Genomic DNA, 23,079 nt, shown 5'->3' with positions numbered 1-23,079 from the left:
CCGCGCGCATTTGACAGAATGTGCATTTGTGTTAGTGCGGTGTTGGAAGGGAGGAGTGCTGTTTTTGTTTTCAGCATTTCTCACCTTTTTTTCTAGTGAGAAAATGTAATCAAATGTTAATAATTCGTAAGTGTCCTATTAATTTATTGATTACACTATGTGATAAGGGTGTTAGGTGGCTAGAAAAAGGCTCAATGTTGTGAAATATAGGAATTAGAAATGTGGAAGGTCTAATAATAATATTGTCACATGAGAAAACACACTATTTTAAAAATCAAGGTAATTTATTGATACAGATTATTCTATTTTCAGCAACAATATCACAAGGGCCTCAAGTGCTTCGTCAAGTGATAGAGGAGTTGGATGTCACCCTCCAATTTATGAGATTTTATTGAATTAAAATACCAATCTGTGATTATGGAGAAAACAGCTAATGGACAATCTAGTCGGGGAAATAGAAAGACTTTTCTGGGTATTATTCCCCGGAAGTCCACAAGGGTTGAACCCCAAAATGATCCAGTGGCTGGAGAAGATGTTCAGGAAGTGCCCGTTGAAAATGTCGAAGTTGTACAGCCTAATGGGGGTGTTCAGAGACGCAGTATTGCCAAGACATCCAAAGTCATGACAAATCGTTTTAGTGATCACATTTCCGGAGGAATTTGCTGCACAAATGTTGATTCACGTGCCCTAACACCTCCTGAGAATGTCAGAAAACTCTCCCGGAGTACTCCCAATAGTCCCACTATTGGTGTTCTCTCTGAGGACAATGCCAGAAATCGTTGTGCTAAGAAGCCACTTGAAATGAGCTGTTCCCTGGATGATGGTTCATCCTCTTCCAGACAATTCACGCAGACTTTTACACCTCCTGAACGGCAAAACATTGCAGTATCTGCTTGCAGGTCACGCCTAAGGAAGAAACTCTTTCCTCCTGGAACGAATTTGGACGAGATGAATCTCTCAGCACCAAATATTTCTGACAAAGATACCAGTGAACATAGGAACAGTCGTTCATTCTCTTACGACACTCTCCTGGGCAGTAGTGGCGGAAATATTGTCAATCAGAGGCCAACTAGTGCAGATTCCTTAGCCAGGAATACCTTAATGGCTGCTCAAGTGCTCAATCTCATCCCAACTGAAAAGGCCAGGGAGAGGAGTTATCTTCAAGGCAAGCTGTCCTACAATTCCCTCCTAGGTGGCCAGGAACTCGAAAAGGTGCTGCCAAATCGGGAAGTGAAGATTTTTGTGGGAACCTGGAACATGAATGGACAGAATCCGCCCAAGGAAATGAATGACTTCGTTTTGCCCCTGGGAATGGACAATGTTCCAGATGTTGTGGGCATTGGGACACAGGAGTCCTGCTCAGAGCGATATGAGTGGGAAGTAACACTCCAAGAGACTCTAGGTCCATCTCATATCCTTCTGCACTCCGCATCCTTGGGCACCTTGCACCTGGCCATCTTCATTCGTCGTGATCTCATCTGGTTCTGCTCTCTGCCCGAAGATGACAGTCTAAGTGTCCGTCCGGGTACGGCGTTTCGCACTAAGGGCGCCGTTGCCATCTCCTTCTGTCTCTTCGGAACATCTATGCTCTTCGTTACTTCCCACTTGACCGCCCATCAGGCGAAAGTGAAGGAGCGTGTTCAGGATATCAAACGTATCATACATGCTCTGGACTTGCCGCGAAACTATGTCATCCGGCACAAGAGTAAAGACGTCACTCATAATTTTGATAGTGTTTACTGGTGCGGAGACCTCAATTTTCGACTTGGAGAGCCACGCGAGAAGCTACTGGAGTGGATTGAAAACACCCAATTCCCACTGCCTGATCACCTGCCACATGGGTACCTCCACACGGACCAGCTGACTACGGTCCTATCCGATGGAGCGGCATTTAAGGGGTTCAAAGAGGCCAAAATTACCTTTCCACCAACATACAAGGTAAGTTCTCTTAAATGGTACATCACTCTTTCCAATAAAGGCCTCTACACATTGGGAGATATTTTCGTCAAAAATTACATTTTTGACAGAATTTTGATTTTTCCGCCTGCGGTGCTGTAGGCAATTTCCTTCAAAAAAGCAATTTTTGACGAAAATTGTTACCAATGTGCAAATACCTTTATACCTAGAGCACTGCAGGCAATTTCCTTCAAAAATGAAGTTTTTGACAAAAATTGCTCGCAATGTGTAGAGAGGCCTTAACTCTTTCGCGTCACACTTTTATTCAGCAGATGAATTCATGTAAAATTGAGTTTTTCCTAATGCTTTATAATCAAATGTAATAGTTCAGAGAGGAAAAAAAAATTCCATTGCGTGAAAATTCGGAAAAACCCCGGGTCATATATGACCCTATTGTCCTCAAGGGAAGTGTACATACCATTTTCAAAATCTATATCACTGGCTTTCTAAGAGTTTTTTTGCTTGAAGTTATTAATTTGGCCAAAACCATGGCAAACTGGATTGTTTTGATGAACACTGTACTCCTGGTGTTCAAGGAATCTTCCTGGTAATCCCTTGAACAGTCTCTGTCACAATTTTTTGAATGGTATTTGGCAAAAATAAACTTATCCACATATTTATTCACACACAATACAATTGCACAATATGAGACGCTTACAGAATACTATAAAATATTGCAAAATATGTTATAATTCATCAGATATAAGATGAAATGTCCAGGAGCAAGATATTTTCCTTCTGGATTTCACAAAGAAAAACAATGTACCAACTGTCCCAACTACATTGTTGGCATGAAAAACTGTCATAAACCTTTACCCTTGCCGACAATAAGGTCGTATATCACCCGGAAGATTCTACATGCTTTTCTGGAAAATTGAGAGTAGTTTATTATATGAAATATGCAATATACAATCTTTGGATATTCGATTTTGTGTTTCTAAAGAACTTTTTGCTGAAAAAAGTAAATTAATATAAAAAATTTTGAAAAAGAAAAGTCATTTCACAAAGTTCGAAATTCGTTATTTTTGATCTCAAATATTTTCTTTTCCTGAATATCTGAAGTCTTGAGAAATTTAGCCAAGAATCTTACATCCTTCTATTATGATGTCGTGCACAAACAGATAGATTTCAATTAGTGTAAATAGTAAAAAAAATGTTTTTTCACGGGTCATATATGACCCTAATGACGCGAAAGAGTTAAAGGTTCCGGTTTTGCTCAAAATCCGAATGTGTATTTTTTACCAAAAAAATCCTTTTGACATTGAAAAGTTATTAAATAACTTTTATATTTGATTTTGTTTCTGAACTAATTTATTCGTTTATTTGGCTGGATAGCTAATAAAAAAAACTATTTTTTAAACCAGTTAGAACTTATTACATTTTAGTTTTCGTAAATTTCAAAGGAATATTTAGCTAAACGTTGCAACAATTTTTAAAATCGTGATTCATCATTTTTTTTTAATTTATGAAACTCAGTAAACCTACACTGAGAGAAATCCAAAAAAGTTAAAATAACATTCCGGAAATGTTTATTTTACCCTGCAGTATTGATCCGAAATCTGTGTAAATATTATGCTTTTTAGGTGTATTAGGGGTTAAAGTTACCCTCTTTTATGTCAATTTTACACTTAAAAAGGTGTAAAATTAATATTAAAAATGTTCATATATTTTTACACCTAAAAATTTGTTAAAGTTACGAGGAAAAAAAGTTAATCGCACCCTCTTATTTTTCTCAGTGTATATATTTTTACTTAATAACTCTTTAAAGAGAGAATTTAGGTGCGATAGCTTTGTAACCCAAACTTAGACAGGGAAGACTGGGGCAAAAAGTAACAAAACGGATATTTTATTTTTTTATAAGTTAACCGAGCGCCCCAGAAACTTCTACTTAGCGCAGTTTATAGAAATTTAACTGCTCTACAACTTTGTAAAAGTCATTTTTTCTCTTTTTTATAAAGAAATACATTCATCGAGCCGTTTTCTAAAAGGTGATTTTGCGAGCATTCTCAAAAATGATGGGGCATATTAGTACCAGGCATGGGGTATTATCATATTTTGATTCACTTTATTACGAGCTTCCGTAAATTAAAATTTGACATGAAATTTATTCCTCTACATCTTTGTAAAACACAATTTTCTCTATCTGATCGAGAAAAGCGTTTTTCAAGCTCCTAGGTGAGATTCTTAACAGTACACTGCACTGAGAGAAATCCGAAAGAGTTAAAATAGCATTCCGGAAATGTTTAATTCACGCTGCAGTATTGATCCAAAATCGGTGTAAATATTATGCTTTTCAGGTGCATTATGGGTTAAAGTTACCCTTCTTTCATGCTGATTTTACCCTTAAAAGGTGTAAAGTTAACATTAAAAAATGTTGATATATTTTTACACCTAAAAATGTTAAAGTTACGAGGAAAAAAAGTTAATCGCACCCTCTTTTTTTCTCAGTGTATATTCCTACAAAATTTCATGTCGTCCGATTGGGCTCAAACTTGGCCAAAATGTGTTTCATCACTTCTTGATCACGAATATATGGGTGGCTAAGTTACGTTCCCGGTCGGCCGTTCTTTAGAGCTTAATAGCCCCTAAACTAAAATAGATGTCGACTTGCGGTTTTCAACAAAGTTTATATATCGTATGAAAATTGCAACCTGGTGCATTGACCCCCCCCCCCTATCGCCATTTTGAATACCCCCTTTTTTCTCAATAGTTCCGCCCCTATGGCATTGAACGGACTCAAATTTTAGTATGTTATAGCTGGGCCTTAGAACTTTCGATCAATACCAAACTTAAGGTCCCCCGACCCCCCTTACCCGAGCTATAAGGGTCCAAAAATCAATTCTTAAAATGACCATAACTCCGGTTCTAATTGTCGTGATTCTTTATAATTGAGTGCTTTTTGTGGAATTTACAAAGCCAAAGCCCAAATCTATCAATAAATCGGATGACATTTTGCCCCAAATGCCCAATTGAGAGAGAGTCTACTGTAACTCAAAAATTCCTTTGTGAATCGGTCTGAAATTTTAGTATGTTGTAGCCGCAGATTATACCTATCAAACAAAAAAAATATTTAAGTCGATTGATAACCCTTGACCCGAGCTATAAGGGGTCAAAGTTCGAAAATTGACCGGCCTCTATCTCCGGTTCTAATTAACATTTTGAGGGAAATTTTGGGTTTCGTCTTGATGACCACTTTCAGATGGAAGTTCAAAAAGTCACCACAGATGGCGCTGCGATAGCGTCAAAATTCATCAAAATTCAAACTAATTTTTCTCAAAAACGCCATTGTGCAAGTTAATCAAATTTTAGAGTGTTGTAGTCTAGGCTATGAGGTTTTCAAGAAGTGGCATAGGTTCGCTGTGGTTATAATAGAACCTGAGATATGAGAGGTCAAACATTTTGATTTAAATAAAAAATTTGCAATTTTTCAGAAATTTGATTCCAAATTGTGGAATCTCTCATATTTACTTCCAAATCGAGCTTGCACGCAATCAGAGTTTGCTCACTTTAAGAATATCACCTACAATAAGCAAATCTAGGCTTATCACTAGCTTTTCGCGAGGGTAAAAAGCGGGATTAGGAGAAAAAGAAAAATGCATGGGGATATTGTTTTTAATGGAGGGTCATTAAAAACCGTAAATCAATATTTTTATTGTTTTAAGTCTAGACCGGTTGTAAGAGAAAGAACAAAGATTATATATATATAACCGCTTCTTTTTGAGTTTGAGCAGTAAAATATATAGATAATTATCGGTTTATCGGTTCATGCAAATATCGCAATATATTTTTCTTTGGAAAATGGAAGAATATTTTTGAGTTTCTGCAAATTAATTTAATCTTAAAGAATAGTACACTCAGTCCCGGGATTATGCACATTTTCGGGACCGAAAAAAACGCGCGAAATGGCATTATGCATCGAGAAAATTTGCATACTTGCCGGGGCTTTCTTTTGAATAAATCGGCCGTAGAACGAATTTCGTGCGGAGTAAAAGTAGTTCAAACAAAAAGATTCAATTGTTTAATAGAAATGCATAAACAAACAGTACTTTTTGGCCAGAGTTCTTCAATAAATGGTTAGAATATTTAAAAAAAATACCTTTAATAAAAGAATTAAAGTTTTATTCTGAAAAAGTAGCAAAATGCTTTCATATTTCCCGCGTCGCAAAATAGTATACATTCAGGCGTATTATAAAAATGAGTTCATAAATTGACTCCCAAGGGTAGGCAAACTTGCATAATTGTATGTGCATAATTCCGTCAGGTGCATAATCCCGAAGGACTTAACTCTTTCGCGTCACACTTTTATTCAGCAGATGAATTCATGTAAAATTGAGTTTTTCCTAATGCTTTATGATCAAATATAATTTTTTAGAGAGGAAAAAAAATCCATTGCGTAAAAACTCGGAAAAACCCCGGGTCATATATGACCCTGTTGTCCTCAAGGGAAGTGTACAAGTACATACCATTTTCAAAATCTATATCATGGGCCTTCTAAAAGTTTTTTGCTTGAAGTTATTAATTTGGCCAAAACCATGGCAAACTGGATTGTTTTGATGAACACTGTACTCCTGGTGTTCAAGGAATCTTCCTGGTAATTCCTTGAACAGTCACTGTCACAATATTTTGAGTAGTATTTGGCAAAAATAAACGTATCCACATATTTATTCACACACAATACAATTGCACAATATGAGACGCTTGCAGAATACTCTAAAATATTGCAAAATATGTTATAATTCATCAGATATAAGATGAAATGTCCAGGAGCAAGATATTTTCCTCCTGAATTTCACAAAGAAAAACAATTTCCCAACTGTCCCAACTACATTGTTGGCACGAAAACACTTACATAAAATTTTCCCTTGACGACAATAGGGTCATATATGACCCGGAAAATTCTACGCGCTTTTCTGGAAAATTGAGAATAGTTTATTATATCAAAATATGCAATATACAATCTTTGGATATTCGATTTTGTGTTTTTAAAGAACTTTTTGCTGAAAAAAATAAATGAATATAAAAAATTTTGAAAAAGAAAAGTCATTTCACAAAGTTCGAAATTAGTGATTTTTGATCTCAAATATTTTCTTTTCCTGAATATCTGGAGTCTTGAAAAAATTAGCCAAGAATCTTACATCCTTCTATTATGATGTCGTGCACAAACAGATAGATTTCAATTAGTGTAAATAGTAAAAAAAATTTTTTTTTCACGGGTCATATATGACCTTAATGACGCGAAAGAGTTAATGCCGGGACTGAGTGTACACTACATGTACCTAGATAAATGTCAGCCCTTGAATAAAGAGTATTTTCGTAGTATGATCCTGGAACCCAGCAATTTGATACATCCAGCAAGCAGCGAGCTCCAGCGTATACGGATAGAATCCTCTTTAAGTATCGCTCCACACCGTTGGGATTGAGACGCGGTAGTGCTCTGATTCCTATGCAGAGTCCCGTAGAGTGCTTAGCGTATGACTCAGTACCGAGCATTGTCACATCAGACCACAAGCCCGTCTGGGCTCTCTTTAGGAATGCCATTCGACCGGGACTGGATTCGTGAGTCACGATCCATTAGTCAGGGAGTAACGATTGTGAATGATTGACATATTTTTTTTCTGTCTTTTGTAGAATGCCCCTTGCGGCTGGATTATTCAATCGCGACGTGTATATTGAGGGCATGAAGAGGCGACTCAACAGTAAAAATCAAAGCTCATCCGTTGTTTGCAGTATTCAGTGATTATACGACCAAAGATTCCAAAAAGGCGATTCGCAGGAAATGTTTTTCATCCAATTATAATCCTCCAGCCATAATAATTTCCACTATGATCTGGCTCTGATAGTTCTCTGATCAATGATCTCGATGACCTGTGTATAGAAATCTCTAATCAAAATTAGGTAAAGATGCTAGTGCTCTTATTTTTGGAACCAAAGACGATGATCAAATACTCTAGTCAACCCCTCTTGTATTATTATAAGGACTATTTATGACAGTTTGACTCAATATTTGAATGTTCATATCAGACATGTAAAAGGGATGCTAATAAAAAAAAGTACATCAAATCGGGTGTAATCGGTACAAAAAGTTATCCCTGTATTTGTGTTCATCTTTGTGGGCATTGGGCGTGTTTGTTGGTGAAAAAGGAGGAGTTTCCATCGGCTCATGCAGTCATCTGTCTCTCTTGCGCCTCGTGAACTGAGTGAGAAAATGCCATTGAATGTGTTGGGAAAACCTTCGTGGCTCAATAAGATTGCGTGCGTCGCCCAGGAAAATTGATGAAAATGGCAATAATGGCGAAAAATGGCAACCGTCGTCTTCCTGGCGCCTTTTCTTCGCCATAATGCTGAGACAAGGCAACAGGAGGATCAGGATTATTCTATTTTCTAACGTTAGCAATAATATTTTTTTTTCCATAAAAGTGCTTATTTATCTGCATATTTTCCATTTCGCAGTCAACGTGTTTTTTCCATGAAGCACCGTCAATTACGCTCATTGAGAGTTTTTGTGCAATAACAAGTGGTTTTAGTTGGAAAAGTGTCTCCAGGAAGGAGCATCAGTGTCTGAGAAGCAGATAATTATCCAAAATGTTGTCATTCAGTGAGTTTTTCATTATTTTATTAACATTTTTTTGATTGCAAGAATCTGTTGCAGAGGGTGCATGAAGCATATGCTTCATGTTCAAAACCGACGGATTTACCTACATCATCCTCTTTCTTTTCAAATCCAATAAAAATATAGGATTTTTTTAGCGTAATTTCAATAAAATACCTCCCATAAAGTCAAAAAATCCTCATAAATACAATTTGTATCAAATTAATTGTTTGATATAGTGCAAAGAGGCGAATAGTGAAGTCAATATGTTTGCTTTTGTCCTTTGACTATAAGAGATTAAAATCTACCCTCTCTGTGAGAGCTTCAAACGAGAACAAAAATATCATAATCGGATTAAATAGTAACAGTGATTTGTCAGATTGACTCTCAACATTTTGCTTGAGACACACAATACCCTCAAAATTGGAGTGTCTATAATGGTAAATCGCGTCAGAGGGAACAGGTGTTTTGGTGGCAGATTTTCCTCTCTCGCGCCCAATTCCAATAAGCTTATTAAAGGAGACACCAATATGACTCCTGCGGGAGACAATAGTTTAGAGGGGAAACATATGGTTCATCCGTTTAATATCGAAGGATATGCAGCTCATATAGAAATCCTTGAGTGAAATTCTTAATACCATTCTTGTTTTCCATATCAACTTTAATCGAATCAAATGAATTTTATAGGAAAATTTTGTACAATTTGTATATCTTCCAGTTATTTGCTAAATGTACATGAATGTCATCCTTAATTGGTTAACAAATATTTTTGATAAAGTGCTTTTTCTAGTTTTCCATTCTGCAACAACTTTTAATTTTTAAGTTAAAAATCTGATGTAATGGAAATATCCATGAGCTCTTAGATCAAGTAAAAAGTCTTGAGCCTTTTTAAGCCTAATTTTGAAGATCAAATTAACATAGTTATGGTGCTGGCAGACCTTTTCAATTTAGTGAAATTCAATAGATTGAAATTGTACCTCTCCCTCTTTCAAATAGAAATCAGATTAAACTGTTTCTTTCTCTCAAATGAAAATTGAAATTGCTTTTTCTGATTGAAAATATGCAAAAATATGAAATGAAAATGTATCTAGTGGTAAACTGAAATTCACTAAATTGAAATTAAATTTCACTAAATTGAAAAGGTGTGCCAGCACCATTAAGATTATCCGATTTAGTTCAAATATGAAATATTGAAGAACCCCTCCCTTCTCCTTACTGGTGAAAAGCTTGACTAGCTCATTTTTGCAAGCCTTTCTTGAGGACAATTTTGCACTATCAGAAAAATTTTTCAAATGCTCGAAAAGGTGAAAATCGCTTGTTGCCAAGTCTGAACTATACGGCGGGTGCGATAGAACCTCCTGTCCAAGCTCTCGGAACTTCTGGAGCATCGTTAAAGTTGTGTATGGCCTGGCGTTGTCTTGATGGAACACAATACCTTTCCTATTGGCCAATTCTGGGTGCTTTTGGTCAATCGCTTACTTCAATCTGGTCAGTTATTGAAAATAAGAGATCCGAATTGAGCGTTTGACCATTAGACAGCAGCTCATAGTGGATAATTCCCTTTCAATCCCACCAAACACACAGCAAAGTCTTTTTGTCTGTTAATCCGGACTTGACGATCGTTTGGATCGGCTCACCATGCTTGAATCATCATTTCGTTACATTTCAATCAAGAATAAGACATCAATTCGGTCCAAAAAGTTCTTTTTCGACAATTCGCGTGGCATCCATACACATGTTTTTTTTTTCGTGAGACCAGTCTTATACGGGCTTCAGACCTAAGACTTAGCCATATGGCTTAACTGCTTTAATTCCTTATCAGTCACGGTTTTTTGGAAAGATGTAACTTAGAATTGGATTAATAAAGATAATTAACTTATTAGGCTTTCAAGAAGCAATAAAATTGCTCGCTATAGGATTTGGAGACCTTCGGGAACTGGGCTAAACCTCTAGTGTCTAGTCTGAAGACCGCTTTATGCAAATGGTTCAAAACTGTATCCTGGCTAATCTTGAGTTCTTGGAGAATAAAATAAGTGCTCGTGTGCTAGTCCAATTCAATGATTTTAAAGATTTTATCGACATTTTAGATAATTGACCTACCAAAGTGCGCCTCATCTTTGTCGTCCGTTTTATAAGTAAAGCCATTTCACGTGTTAAAATTGCTTTTAAGCCAGAGATCAAAGCATTTTAAAGCATGCATCCTTACTCAATTTTCAATTTGGGTTTAGTTGTTCAATTGAACCATTTTATTTCAGTAGTAGACCGATTTTAGATCAATAGTAAACTGACATACAATATACATCACGAAACATTAATAATATTTATTAAAATAGTTTTACTTAAACCCCTTCTTCCTTCGAAAATCTTGTTCTTTTTTTGGATTTCATAAAAGCGTGAATTTTCTATTTTATTATTTTATTTATGTTATTTATAACTTTTTATCGCAAGTTGGTCTCACAGACCCATCCATTGGCTAAAACAATACGAAATCGATTTTACAGAGCTTTAACTTATTTCCACAAATTCTATCATTTCCCAATACATTCTTATTTTTGACCATTATAAATTTTCAAAAAAGGCCTAATTGCAAAACATATATCTATAACATTCATTGTAACCCCTACATTACTTCAAAACTGGAAAAATTGACTTAAGGGGTTACATAGGTCTTTCAGATCGGAAAATAGGCCTTTTTTCTGATAATAATTTGTTGTGTCGAAAATATTTTAGAAATTCCAACTTTTGGGATATAAAAGAGTAACTTTAGAACAAAATTTAAAAAAAAATTGAAAATTCGACTGTTGGTAGCTGATTTTTGGAACCATTCCTCAAAAAACAGACCTTGCGGTAGGCAGGATTTCTCCCTATACCAGTACCTCCGAGAGTTTTACTCCAATTGACTTGAAATTTTCAGAAAATATTTTTCAAATGTTATACTATAAAATAAAAAAAAAATGATTTTTTTGACCTGAGAAAACCATGTAACTCCTTAAAGAGAAATTCAAAATCGGAATTAAAGTTGATTATAAGGTTTCTAAATGTAATTAATGTTAATTAATTTTATGACTTAATTTACTGGTAATTAATTAATTATAATGGTAATTAATGTGATCAATTTTAGGACAAAATATCGTTTATTATTTCAGGAATCGATAAATATCATAGGGTAAATGTCCTAATTCACAACCATTTCCAGACGCTTTAACTTTGACAGAAGATTCAACACATTAAGTTCATATTTTTTCTGAAGAGAATTACATAAATTTGCTTCTTCACTCTTCTGAATGTTACTGTTTAGTGAAAATTCTTTAAGTATAATTTGAAAACTTCTTAAATACAAGAAAAATACGCGAGTGTAAAATGCTTCTATTGGAAACAAATTAATTCAAATGGAGACAAGGGAAAGTTTCTAAATGGAGACAAACAGTGTAAGTGAAACCGCGTCGAAAGGCTTCCAAAACTTTATTGACTTGCTCTTGAATGCAGAATTTGTTCTTCTTCCTCGTCTTTTCTCCTTACTCATCTAAAATAAAAAGAAAAGCTCTCCAAAAAAATCATATTTCCGTGGTTTCCTATTGAAGCATTTGCAGACACTTCAGAAAAACCCTTTTTGTTCACGAAATAGGTAAATATTTCATTTGAAAACTCCACATACCGTTAACAATAAAGATTAGCACTTAATTTAACTAAAATTAACCAGAAATATGACATAAATGTTAAACAAAACGAATAAACAACAGTCACCTCATTGTGTTTTTTCATTGGAAAACATGGTCGATCGATGAAAAATTCTATGGTGAAAAGGTACACTTTTAATTTTTCTGAGAAATTAACAAATTAAAATTTGTGAATATGAATAGATTTTCACTTTATTTGGAGCAAAATTAACTAAATAATGAAACTGTGATATAGAAAATATATCAAATATAATAATTTAGTACTGTAGTTATCATGAAAACAGTGACCTTTCCATTTGGAGTAGCAAAAAATTTCCATTTGAAGCAAGTTTTGAATTAGCTTAATTTACCCTATGTATTTTTATAAGTTGAAATTCAATTACCAAACCATGCTCTAAAATAAATTGAATAAACGTTTTTTTGGAAATTAGAAGATTGGTCAGTTAAAAAAATTAAATTGATCAGAAAATAATACAAAATGGTTAATAGAAATTGAATTTTGAACAATAAAAACTTAAAATTTAATCATAAATTTGAAAAATCCCTTTCAATCAAGGTGATTCATAACTTCTTCATATGCCTTTTCATAAAATATTTCACTTGGAAGCATTTAGAATTTATGATTTTCATTTTATTTTTAAATTTATGCTAATTTAATTTTTACTGATCAGTTATTGCATTTTATTATTAAAGCATTGTCTTAGGATCAAATTTGAGTATAAATTTTGAAATTGCATATAAGGTATCGTTTAATTTTATTATTTTTGTCATAGTAAATCTTTAGTTTTTCCGAGATAATCACCCATAGGGAGGGCAATGGGTTTTATGAAATACCCACAATTCGAGGAATTATTCAAATTTTTCCAATAATCGGAAACAAAGAGGTTTCTCCGCAACAAATTGTCACAGCAGTTGCGATATGCAAATTTTACATGTAATGTGTTAAAAATCCAATATTTGCCGATGGGATTTCCAGCTATTAGTGAGTGTTAAATGAAATTAACTTTTCTCCCACTTCTTTCTCTCTATATTCCTCACCCTTCTGACCACCTGACGAAGTTCCCATGGATGTGAAATGTCCGGAAGGCGCCAAATCGGCACAGATAAGAGAGGACTCACCACTCTGTGGCATGTGCTATCGGCCCATCTACGATCGATACATAATGCAAGTTGTGGAGATGACCTACCATGAGGCCTGTCTTAATTGCAACTCGTGCTCTGGTCGCCTCAGAGACTCTTGCTTCAGCAGAGATGGGAAACTCTACTGTCGGATCGATTATGAGAGGTATGGAAAAGAGACATTTTTCAACTTATCACCATCCCATCGTCGCCCCGATAAAGGGCCTCATTTAGCACATTTTGGCGGCAATTTGTGTTTCAATTGTCGCGATAGCTTTCCGGACGGTCGCCCCTGTTGAGGGCGACAGTTTTAGGAAGCAATCACAGAGGTGAATGAGACAAATGAGTCCCGTGATGACAAATATACTGACTTGTGATGCTATTATTGCTGAAAGGGGTTAATTTATCTTCTTTCGTCTCATATTTATGGGCTGGATGATGGAGAAAACGATCAAATAAGTCACACATCCAATCTGCCATGATGCCAATCAATTCAGATTAACGATTGAAGTATGAATAAAATTCTTCTGAGATCAACTCGAGTTTTAAGGAAATTTTCTATATAATTTTCAATTAAGATTGTACCCATTAATTTTATATTATATATACGTTTTAACCCATAATGAATTGGTTATGAACTGGTTATTGAACATTTATTGTAAATTTAACTTATATTACCTCTAAGAATAAAAAAAACAAGAACGAGTACTCAAAATAGTATTTTTATATTCTAGTGTTGTTTTTTGTTTCTTTAATATATTATTCACAATTTTTGTTAAGTTAAAAAAAAATATATCGATCCCTCAGAATATAATCCGAACAACTCGATTTTTTGCAAAATTCGTTTTTTTTTGCTTTTTGGGTACTCCTTGACACCCTTTACCTTTCAGGTGATTATACCGAAAAGTTAATTATTTCCAAAGTTATATGGGTTTCAAATCTTAAAAATCCTATGATCAGCATGTAAAATCTCAGCTTTAAATCACTCTCCTGAAAAGTTGGCCATTCGCGAGTTGTTCGGTTTATATTCTGAGGGATCAATATAAAGTACAATAGGGGAGACTGGGGCACATGTAAACATTTTCAATAGATGAGAATTTGAGGTGATTTTCCAAGCACACAGTGATTTTTTGGAAAATATTTCTTAGCTCATATTTTACCCTTGAGTATAGGCAATTCATCGAGGGTAATGCGGATGCTGGAAAACAATTGAGTTTTCCATAAAAAGAAAATTTGTGTCACTGTACATTTTTCTCTTTTCACAAAATACCTGGGGTAGAAATAAACACCCTTTTTTCCACCCTTGAAATTAACTTTAACTTTAACTTAACCACTTTTAATTATTTTAATTACTTAAGAGATATATGTAAAGACTGTTTATTTTTCAAAAAAATCACTAGACTTTTTACAAGGAATAATTAAAATAGCAAAAAAAAAACTAAAAGCATGCAAATCAAAGACATTTTTCAATGGATTTTCCCCATATTTTGACATTATGTGACTTCTTATTGAACACAACGAAAAATTTACCACCATGAGATGCAGCTGTCAAACGAATGAAATGAAGACGAAAAAGACAAAATATTTTTCCATTCATTCTACACTCACGACATCTACAATTACGGGGAAATTGCCTGTTTACATCTACCCCAAATGCTGTTTTCTGACCAATTATAAAATCTTTTAAAATAATGAAAATCTCAATTTATCTAGTAAATGCATTAATATAATCTAAAAAGATGTAAGAAAGAACTAGTATTGCTACATTTCGATTATTTTACACAGTTTTTAATTTGCAGGTGGAAATCCAAATGATCAAAATAATCGAAATATCAACATTTTCGGGAAAAATGACTTTTATTTTTAAAGTAGGGGAGACCGGGGAGGTTTGGGACAGGGGTGGTATGGGACAAGGCGATTTTTTCGTAAATTTTTGAAATAGATGGGATTTAACCATTACTCAATCGTAAGCAATATTAAGATGTATCTTGACTAAAAGAATGGATATCCTCAGTTTCATTGTTTTAATTCCAGGAACACTTTCTTAAAAATTGATAAAAATTGTATTTTTTGATTTCTCAGTTTTGCTTTTTGTATTTTATATCAGCGATATATAATCAAAACTTTTTTATCTCATAAGCTAGCAGTATAATCTGGGAACATATTTTAATAAAAGTTCCAGAGATTATACGCTCTTGTTTTTTACATAAAGGTTTTAAATACCAAAACTACACGTGGGGATGTTTGGGACACCTGAAAGGGGATGACTGGGAAGTTGATTTTCGACAAAATTGTAGGTGGCGTGCAATTTTTTATTGTCAAAATGGAGAGTAATTCCCAGTTTCCACTGGAAATCTTCATCTTGTGCAAACTTTACCAGTTGAGCAGTTGTTTACAGGGACAATACCCCGGTCTCCCCTACTTTAAAAATAAAAGTCATTTTTCCCGAAAATGTTCTTCCCGGTCGCATTTTTGCTCTACGGGTTTCTCTTTTCCGACTTCACCGGTTTCTCTTCCCCAATTTTGTACAGGGCGGACCTGCGACTCTTGGGGGGGGGGGCACGGGGTGGCCGGGGCTTTGTCCCTGGGGGTGTGGGGGCCTTTTGGGGTTGCGGTGCTGCTGCCGCAGTCTGATTTGGTTGTCTCTTTTTTGCTGCCACTTGTGTGGCGCCTGTCTCCGGACTTTCAGAGTTATCCAACAAAATTCTGACAAGGAATGTTTCATTTTGGTACAATGTATTACAAAACTTTTCGTTCTTCCTTTCTCTTTCTTTTTTTTAAGTTAAGCTTAAGATTTTTTTTTCCTTCATAATCAATTTATGGAGTGTCAAATCCCTTAGAGGACGCAAACAGCCAATGGCTATGCGACTCCTCTTTAATTTTCGCTCCGAATCCCTATGCTTTTGCGTTGTGCTTTGCAAATGTTTTATGTTTTGGCAAATTATGTGAGTCAAAAAAAATTTTGTAACGACTTTGTAAACTAAAGAATGCTTATACAGCCAATGATGAAGCATTTCCGCCGTTTGGCTTCGGAGGCTGGTCACCAACGCTAAGACGGCGGCGGACGCATGGTATGGGGGGAATGCGGAGTTGAATAAAATTATTATTATTATTATTATTAATTAAATCATCAATGTCTTGGGAATCAATAATTTATTCTCCAAAGGATATTCGACCTTTGCTCAATCCCGTTAAAAACTATTTTCTCGAAAATTTCTCGAGCAATATCCTCTAAAATTCTCACAAGTTCTCCAGAAAAGGCAAGACGAGAGCTTTTTCAGAGAAATAAGGAAAAAACTGGTACAATGCAGTTGTCGTAAAATCAAACAGGAATCCGCCAATGAGTTCAAAACTAAAAGTGTCAAAAGAATCTACTCGCCTGAGGAATTTGATGATCATAATTCCAATATTTAGAATATAAAAGCAAAGAAATCTAGGATAGTACAGAAGAAGAAAATACATTAAATAAGTGATTGACAATAAATGACTCTATTGTACAAATTAAATTGATATTAATTTCTAAGTATGAAATAAAAGATTAAACATTTTTATTTCGATTAGAAATATTTTTATTCTAGTATTTTAAATTAATTAATGTTCTCCAATAATGCAAATTATGCGAGAAAAAGTTCGTCCCAAACATACCTTTTTGCGTCCAATACTGCCCCAAATCGGGGAGGTTTGGGACAAAGCGTAAAGTTAAATGTTTTATCTTCTTAAGGAAAACTAATTTGTTTTCCAAATTCTATCAAATACTTTTTATTATAGTCAATACCCATAAGTATCCTATAGACCACATGAAATTGTAATACATCATCGTGATTTTTTGAAATACTGTCTCAAAGTCAAAACATGAAAAAGTGTCCCAAACCTTCCCGGTCTCCCCTATTAGGATTTTATTGACCAATTCATCTGTGGACATATATCCTTATGGTATCTATGAATGCTTATGGGTTTTATCCTCTGGATCTGGAGTCTTAAAATTAATGAAAAAATCACAGTGTTTACAACTACCATTGTTTACTACTACCCCAGTTCCCTATATGTAAAATATTATAAAAACTGTTTACTATTCGTTAAATCGTTGACTAAAGTTAATGTACAGATATATTTTATTTTATCAAGAGCATAAAACACTTTAGCAAAAATCTGTTTTTATGTTGCAGTATTCAAAGATGAAATGTCATGAGGATGGGTTGAGGGCATGTTTACTTTAGTAGAAGAGGAAATATATGAGTTTTCTTTGAAAGGCGCAAAAGATGAAGAATATATATTGGAAACTTTCTATCCATCCCCTCAAACACCCAATATGAGATTGATGTCTGCGAGGAAAATAAATCGGGGATTTGTTTATTTTTCTTGGACGATGGGACAAAATATATGAGAATCTTTTCCTCCGCATTGTTTGGTCACCATGGGAATATCCTCAGGGAACGGTGAGAAGGTCAAAAGTAAATACTCTGTGCCATGGTAGTTTTGCCATCATCGACCGATGAAGAAATTAAAGTGATGAGAGGGATGAAATGCTCCCTGGTACATCCCTCATTAACTTTTTGAATTATCGTGCGAGGGTGACTTTTTATCAATTTCCACCCCTTTTTAAGACTCATCTGCTAATTCAGGGCACGATTTTGTGCAGCTGCCCTGAAAGAGCCTCATGAGATGTTGATGGTCTAAAACTGACTCTTTGCAGATTATTCGTCAAGAACAAGTGTGTGGCGTGTGGCGAGAGGATCTCCTCGGATGAGTTTGTAATGCGAACAGATGCTGAGGATCTCTTCCACCTGAAATGCTTTGTATGTGTGGTGTGTGGTGTTCAGCTGCAGAAGGGGGACCACTATGTCCTGAAGCAGGGTCAACTCTTCTGTCGGATTGACTATGAGAAGGAAGTGGAGATGCTGCAGTCCATTTCAGCTGCTGTCTACAATGATCCTGAAGATTTTCCCGAAGACTACAGTCGGAACAGTCGTAGAGGACCCAAAAGACCCCGCACCATCCTCACTACGCAACAGAGAAGAGCTTTTAAGGCTTGTTTTGATGTTTCTCCACGACCCTGTCGGAAAACCCGCGAAAGCCTCGCCAACGACACTGGCCTAAGCCTCCGGATTGTGCAAGTGAGTACATGAGGTTTTTCATGTCCACACATCCAATTTCCCAGCTATAATGAAACCACATAGAATAGCCACACAACACGCAGGAATCGATGTGAACTCTTTGTGGGGTCCACATGCGGAAAATGTCCCATTTCCAGGTCACTGGTTATGTGGCAGTTTCCCACAAATTTCCACCGCATTTTCAGGTATGGTTCCAGAATCAGCGAGCCAAAATGAAAAAGATGGAAAAGAAGGAGAAGTGTAAGAATGAATCAGCGGATGAGGATGATGAAAAAGGCAAAAAAGGATCAAATCGAAAAGAGAAAGTCATCGCACAGATCAAAGAAGATCCACAGAGTAAGTATCCAATATGGGGAATAATCTTAAAGTTAAGAAACTTAATCTTAACTATCGAACATCTCAGGTGACAACGATTCTCTGACTTCTGGAACGTCGGTAATGTCTCCCTGTGAAGAAAACTTCCTGAAAATTGAGCCCCCAAGAACTGATGCTACATCAATTGGTAAGAAATCTTTCGATACAATAAAAATCATATTTGCGCACCATATAAAGTTCCAACTCTTTCATCGGGGGAAATAGCTCCCCTTCAATAAAACATTTTGAAGTAATATAGCTTAATCAAAAATTCATTTGTTATTTGTTGCATTATGTTGTGTCTTTTTTATATCCACCCACTTTTTGGGCAAAACTTTCTCTAGAAATTTGTAATAAAATAAAATAGTACTTTGGGGTGGTTTTTTGGCATCACACATAATACATGAGCCACCTGTAAATCCCCTCATTGTTTCCTCTGCCACATTATCCTTTCCTGTGTATGTGAAAAATTGGTCGAAACATTAGGATATCCGGTGAAAGGCTCCCTCCTGGAGAAGAAAGTTCCATTTCTATATTTTATTGAATTTTCCCACTGAGAAAAAAATGGGAGTGCGATTAACTTTTCTTCCTCAGAATTTTAACACTTTTTAGGTGTAAAAATATATTAAAAGTTAATTTTATACCTTTTTAAGGGTAAAATTAACATGAAAAAGGGTAACTTTAACCTCTAATACACTAAAAAAGCATAATATTTACACCGATTTCGGATCAATACTGCAGGGTAAAATTAACATTTCCGGAATGTTATTTTAACTTTTTTTGGATTTCTCTCAGTGCCCTAAGTGCTTTTTTTCTTCTTGACAAAAATTCTACATATGCTTCTTTGCGTCTTTGCAGAATCCGACCATCAGATGATGAGGGATCATATTTCAAACTTTCATAGTATGATTAACCAACTGAACAGTGGACATGGGAACTTTGCTAATCCCATTGATCGACTATACTCAATGCAGAATCTCTACTTTTTCGCTGATGATGATAAAATGATTCGACAATGAGTATTAATGAAATAAAAAAAAACAACATAAGCACATAGTTGAATTTAATTTTTGACTTTACATCTTCTTTTCCCACCAGAAAAATCTTCACAGTTTCTCCCCCTCAAACTTATATAAGAATTGGTGCGTGTATCTGAAAGTCAATTGTGCGATGTTAAGGATTGTTAAGGCAACAATGTTAATGCCGTTGATGTGTATTTTATAGGAATTATACTCTTCTAGAAGAGGGAAAAGTTTTCGGCAAAGATGTACCACTTTCCCTATTTGTTGTGGAAACATCTACCCCAAATGCCGTCTTCGTGAAAATCCATGTGGTTTTCCCCAAAGCTGTCACCCATAATGATGGTGAAAGCGGCAAAACTTCCGATTAAATTTCCAACCTTAAAGCAAAACCCACAAACTCTTCTCCTCTTCTAACTCATCTTTGCGTTGTTGGCCAAGAAAATTCGTTTGACCCCAAAATACGGAGGTGGAGTAACTTTGTGAATCTCAAGAAGTTACTGTGTAATACCATAAGTGGTATCATATAACGTAAAACGTTATGGAGATGTTACTTGAGGTCGTCAATTTTGCAAGATGTTGTGGTTTAGACATTGGTTTTTCCACGACTTTTCTGTGAATTTCATTGTCGTTAGATCTTTAGAAAGTCATTTTAACTCATATAGCAGAAAATCAATATGAAAAAATATTTTTGGTAAGTCAGTCTACTACAAAAAATAGTGAATGTGAGTTATTGGAATAAACATAACGTGTATTGGTCTATAATAAAAAAATAAAATCCATATCCAAAAATTAAAAAAAAAAAGTATAAGCCTTTTATAAGAAGAGCATTAACTATTACTAAACAGCAATTTACTTTGAGATATTGGAACTTACATCTTTTTTTACTTTCTTGTTGATACCCACGCTCTATCTTCTATCATATAAAGTTATGAAGTTTAGTTGTATTATCCAAGACCTTTCACTTAAGTTATCAATGATCAAATTATATAAGTTATAACATAAGTTGCTTTCATTTTACGACTTAATTTTTAACCCACGTCAGAAGAGAGGTCAGAAGGGCCATCGAAAGCTCTATGAGACGAAAATATATTATACACAAACTTTGAGCTTAGTCTATCCTATAGGGGCTGCTCAAGAGGATGTTGGAATGAAGTACATTCAGCATTCTAACCTTTAGGGTAAATGTCCTAATTTAATATTATATTTAACCCTTTAAGGACGATTGGAACACCGGTGTCCCATAAAGAAAATAATTTTTTCTGACTACCTAAAGTTATTTTTTTCTTGTAATTGCAAAGTAGAAGGTTGAATGAATCTAGAATATTTTTTGCAAATCTCCACCTATTTGCTATATGATAAATATTTAAGTTCAAAAATGACGAATTTTTAAATTCTCATATTGAAAATTAATTTTAATTATTTTTTATACTTCCAGTTTTATTTTAAACAAAACCGTTTTGGAAAAGGAAACTACATTACTCAAACATAAAATTTTTCTTTAGAGTGAAAATTATCAGTCATTGGTATCGTCCGAAAAATGATTTAAATTTTTGGACTATTTTTATCCCTATCGTTCATAGAGACAAAAAGACACCAAATCAGACTCTGTTTGCTTTTCGAAGTTTAGATGTAAGACGTTTTACAAATTCTGTTTATCGGTTTCATTTTTATTGCTGATTTTCGGTCAGCGAAAATTGTCTCGTCGTTAAAGGGTTAAGAAATATTTTATTAAGCGTTATTTTACCAGTGACTAATAAGATTTTTTCTTTAATTTAATAATTTAATTCTTTCATCTCCAAAAAAATACTAAAACAAATTGAGAATATAAAAAGCAAATTCTTAAATTATTTTAGAAGTTTCGGTTTTACTTACAATCCGAATGTGTAATTTTTTGCCAAAAAATCTTTTCATTGAAATGTTATTAAAAAATTTTAATATTTCATTTTGTTTCTGAATTAGGATAAATGTCCTAATTCAAAATCATTTCCAGACGCTTTAACTTTGACAGAAGATTCAACACATATTAAGTTCATATTTTTTCTGAATAGAATTACATAAATTTGCTCCTTCTTCTAGAATTCTTCTAGAATGTTACAGTTTAGTGAAAATTCTTTAGATATAATTTGAAAACTTCTTAAATACATGAAAAATACGCGAATGTAAAATGCTTCTATTCAAACAAATTAATCCAAATGGAGACAAGGGAAAGTTTCTAATTGGAGACAAAAGGCTTCCAAAACCTTGTTGAGTTGCTCCTGAGTGTAAGATTTGTTCTTCTTCCCCGTCTTTTCTCCTTACTCATCTAAAACAAAAAGAAAAGCTGTTCAAAAAAAATCATATTTCCGTGGTTTCCTATTGAAGCATTCGCAGACACTTCAGAAAAACCTTTTTTGTTCACGAAATAGGTAATTATTTCATTTGAAAACTTCACGTACCGTTAACAATAAAGATTAGCACTGAACTTAACTAAAATTAGGCAGAAATGTGACATAAATGTTAAACAAAACGAATAAACAACAGTCACTTTATTGTGTTTTTCATTGGAAAACATGGTCGATCGATGAAAAATTCGAAGGTGAAAAGGTACACTCTTAATTTTTCTGACAAATTAACAAATTAAAATTTGTGAATATGAATGGATTTTCGCTTTATTTTGGAGCAAAATTAACTAAATAAAGAAACTGTGGTATAGAAAATATAAATATAGCAATTTAGTACTGTATTTATCATGAAAAAAAATGACGTTTCCATTTGGAGTAGCAAAAAATTTCCTTTTGAAGCAAGTTTTGAATTAGCTTAATTTACCCTACTCCAACTGGTTTAAACCAAGAAAAATTCACTTTGAATATAAAATGCTAATAAATTTCAGGTACAGAAGAGGGAGGGACAGTTAAGGAAAAGGCAATTTCTTGAGAGGGATGGACGAATTTCAGGTTAGCAAAGAAGTGCCTAAGTTCCATGTCCACTTGTAGTTTTATTTATTTTATAAAACTCTGATTTTCAAAAATTTCAGGACAGTTTGCATAGTTTTAAACAACTTACCTTCATTGTATGAAACTGCGTAAGAGGAATTTGTTTAGATAACAAATTTAATAAGATAAATTAACTGACTTCTTGAAAATGTTTGAAATAGGGTGGTGTCACCACTTCTCGCCAGTGACCCACTTCTCGCCACCTATAGTTAAATCGAAGAAAAATCATATAATACGAGTAATAAAAAGGTATCAGGAAGAAAAAGCAACGCTGAA

The 23,079-nt window shown here is 34.5% G+C and overlaps 2 protein-coding genes across 4 annotated transcripts; both read left to right on the top strand.

Moving 5' to 3' along the window:
- The first annotated feature begins 11 nt into the window (after positions 1-11).
- Positions 12-8,038, top strand: LOC129801361 (inositol polyphosphate 5-phosphatase E). Of its 2 annotated transcripts, none has more exons than XM_055846302.1 (4): positions 12-126; positions 313-1,938; positions 7,274-7,512; positions 7,585-8,038. In XM_055846302.1, exons 2-4 carry the CDS (start codon positions 418-420, stop codon positions 7,691-7,693), a joined length of 1,869 nt encoding a protein of 622 aa, XP_055702277.1. In that variant the 5' UTR covers positions 12-126; positions 313-417; the 3' UTR covers positions 7,694-8,038. The 2 variants fall into 2 exon arrangements, with proteins under 2 accessions (XP_055702277.1, XP_055702278.1); XM_055846303.1 differs by having other exon boundaries at positions 12-175.
- Positions 8,036-19,861, top strand: LOC129801366 (LIM/homeobox protein LMX-1.2). Of its 2 annotated transcripts, XM_055846315.1 has the most exons (7): positions 8,196-8,342; positions 8,407-8,551; positions 13,282-13,507; positions 18,035-18,455; positions 18,641-18,791; positions 18,859-18,957; positions 19,668-19,861. In XM_055846315.1, the coding sequence occupies exons 2-7, from the start codon at positions 8,539-8,541 to the stop codon at positions 19,826-19,828; spliced, it is 1,071 nt and encodes a 356-aa protein (XP_055702290.1). In that variant the 5' UTR covers positions 8,196-8,342; positions 8,407-8,538; the 3' UTR covers positions 19,829-19,861. The 2 variants fall into 2 exon arrangements, with proteins under 2 accessions (XP_055702291.1, XP_055702290.1); XM_055846316.1 differs by having other exon boundaries at positions 8,036-8,551.
- The last annotated feature ends 3,218 nt before the right edge of the window (positions 19,862-23,079 follow it).

Source organism: Phlebotomus papatasi, chromosome 2 (assembly GCF_024763615.1).
Source record: "Phlebotomus papatasi isolate M1 chromosome 2, Ppap_2.1, whole genome shotgun sequence".
Classification (NCBI taxonomy): Eukaryota; Metazoa; Arthropoda; class Insecta; order Diptera; family Psychodidae; genus Phlebotomus; species Phlebotomus papatasi.
Note: the sequence above shows the minus strand (reverse complement) of the source record. Positions and strands in the feature narration are given on the sequence as shown.

What these genes read in the sequence shown, in the direction of transcription:
- LOC129801361 (XM_055846302.1), top strand. Translation starts at nt 418, where the DNA reads ATGGAGAAAACAGCTAATGGACAATCTAGTCGGGGAAATAGAAAGACT. An exon ending in CCTTTCCACCAACATACAAG is followed by an intron (nt 1,939 to 7,273) that starts GTAAGTTCTCTT and finishes GTATTTTCGTAG; the next exon opens with TATGATCCTGGAACCCAGCA. An exon ending in ATTCGACCGGGACTGGATTC is followed by an intron (nt 7,513 to 7,584) that starts GTGAGTCACGAT and finishes TGTCTTTTGTAG; the next exon opens with AATGCCCCTTGCGGCTGGAT.
- LOC129801366 (XM_055846316.1), top strand. An exon ending in TGTCGGATCGATTATGAGAG is followed by an intron (nt 13,508 to 18,034) that starts GTATGGAAAAGA and finishes GACTCTTTGCAG; the next exon opens with ATTATTCGTCAAGAACAAGT. An exon ending in TAAGCCTCCGGATTGTGCAA is followed by an intron (nt 18,456 to 18,640) that starts GTGAGTACATGA and finishes CCGCATTTTCAG; the next exon opens with GTATGGTTCCAGAATCAGCG.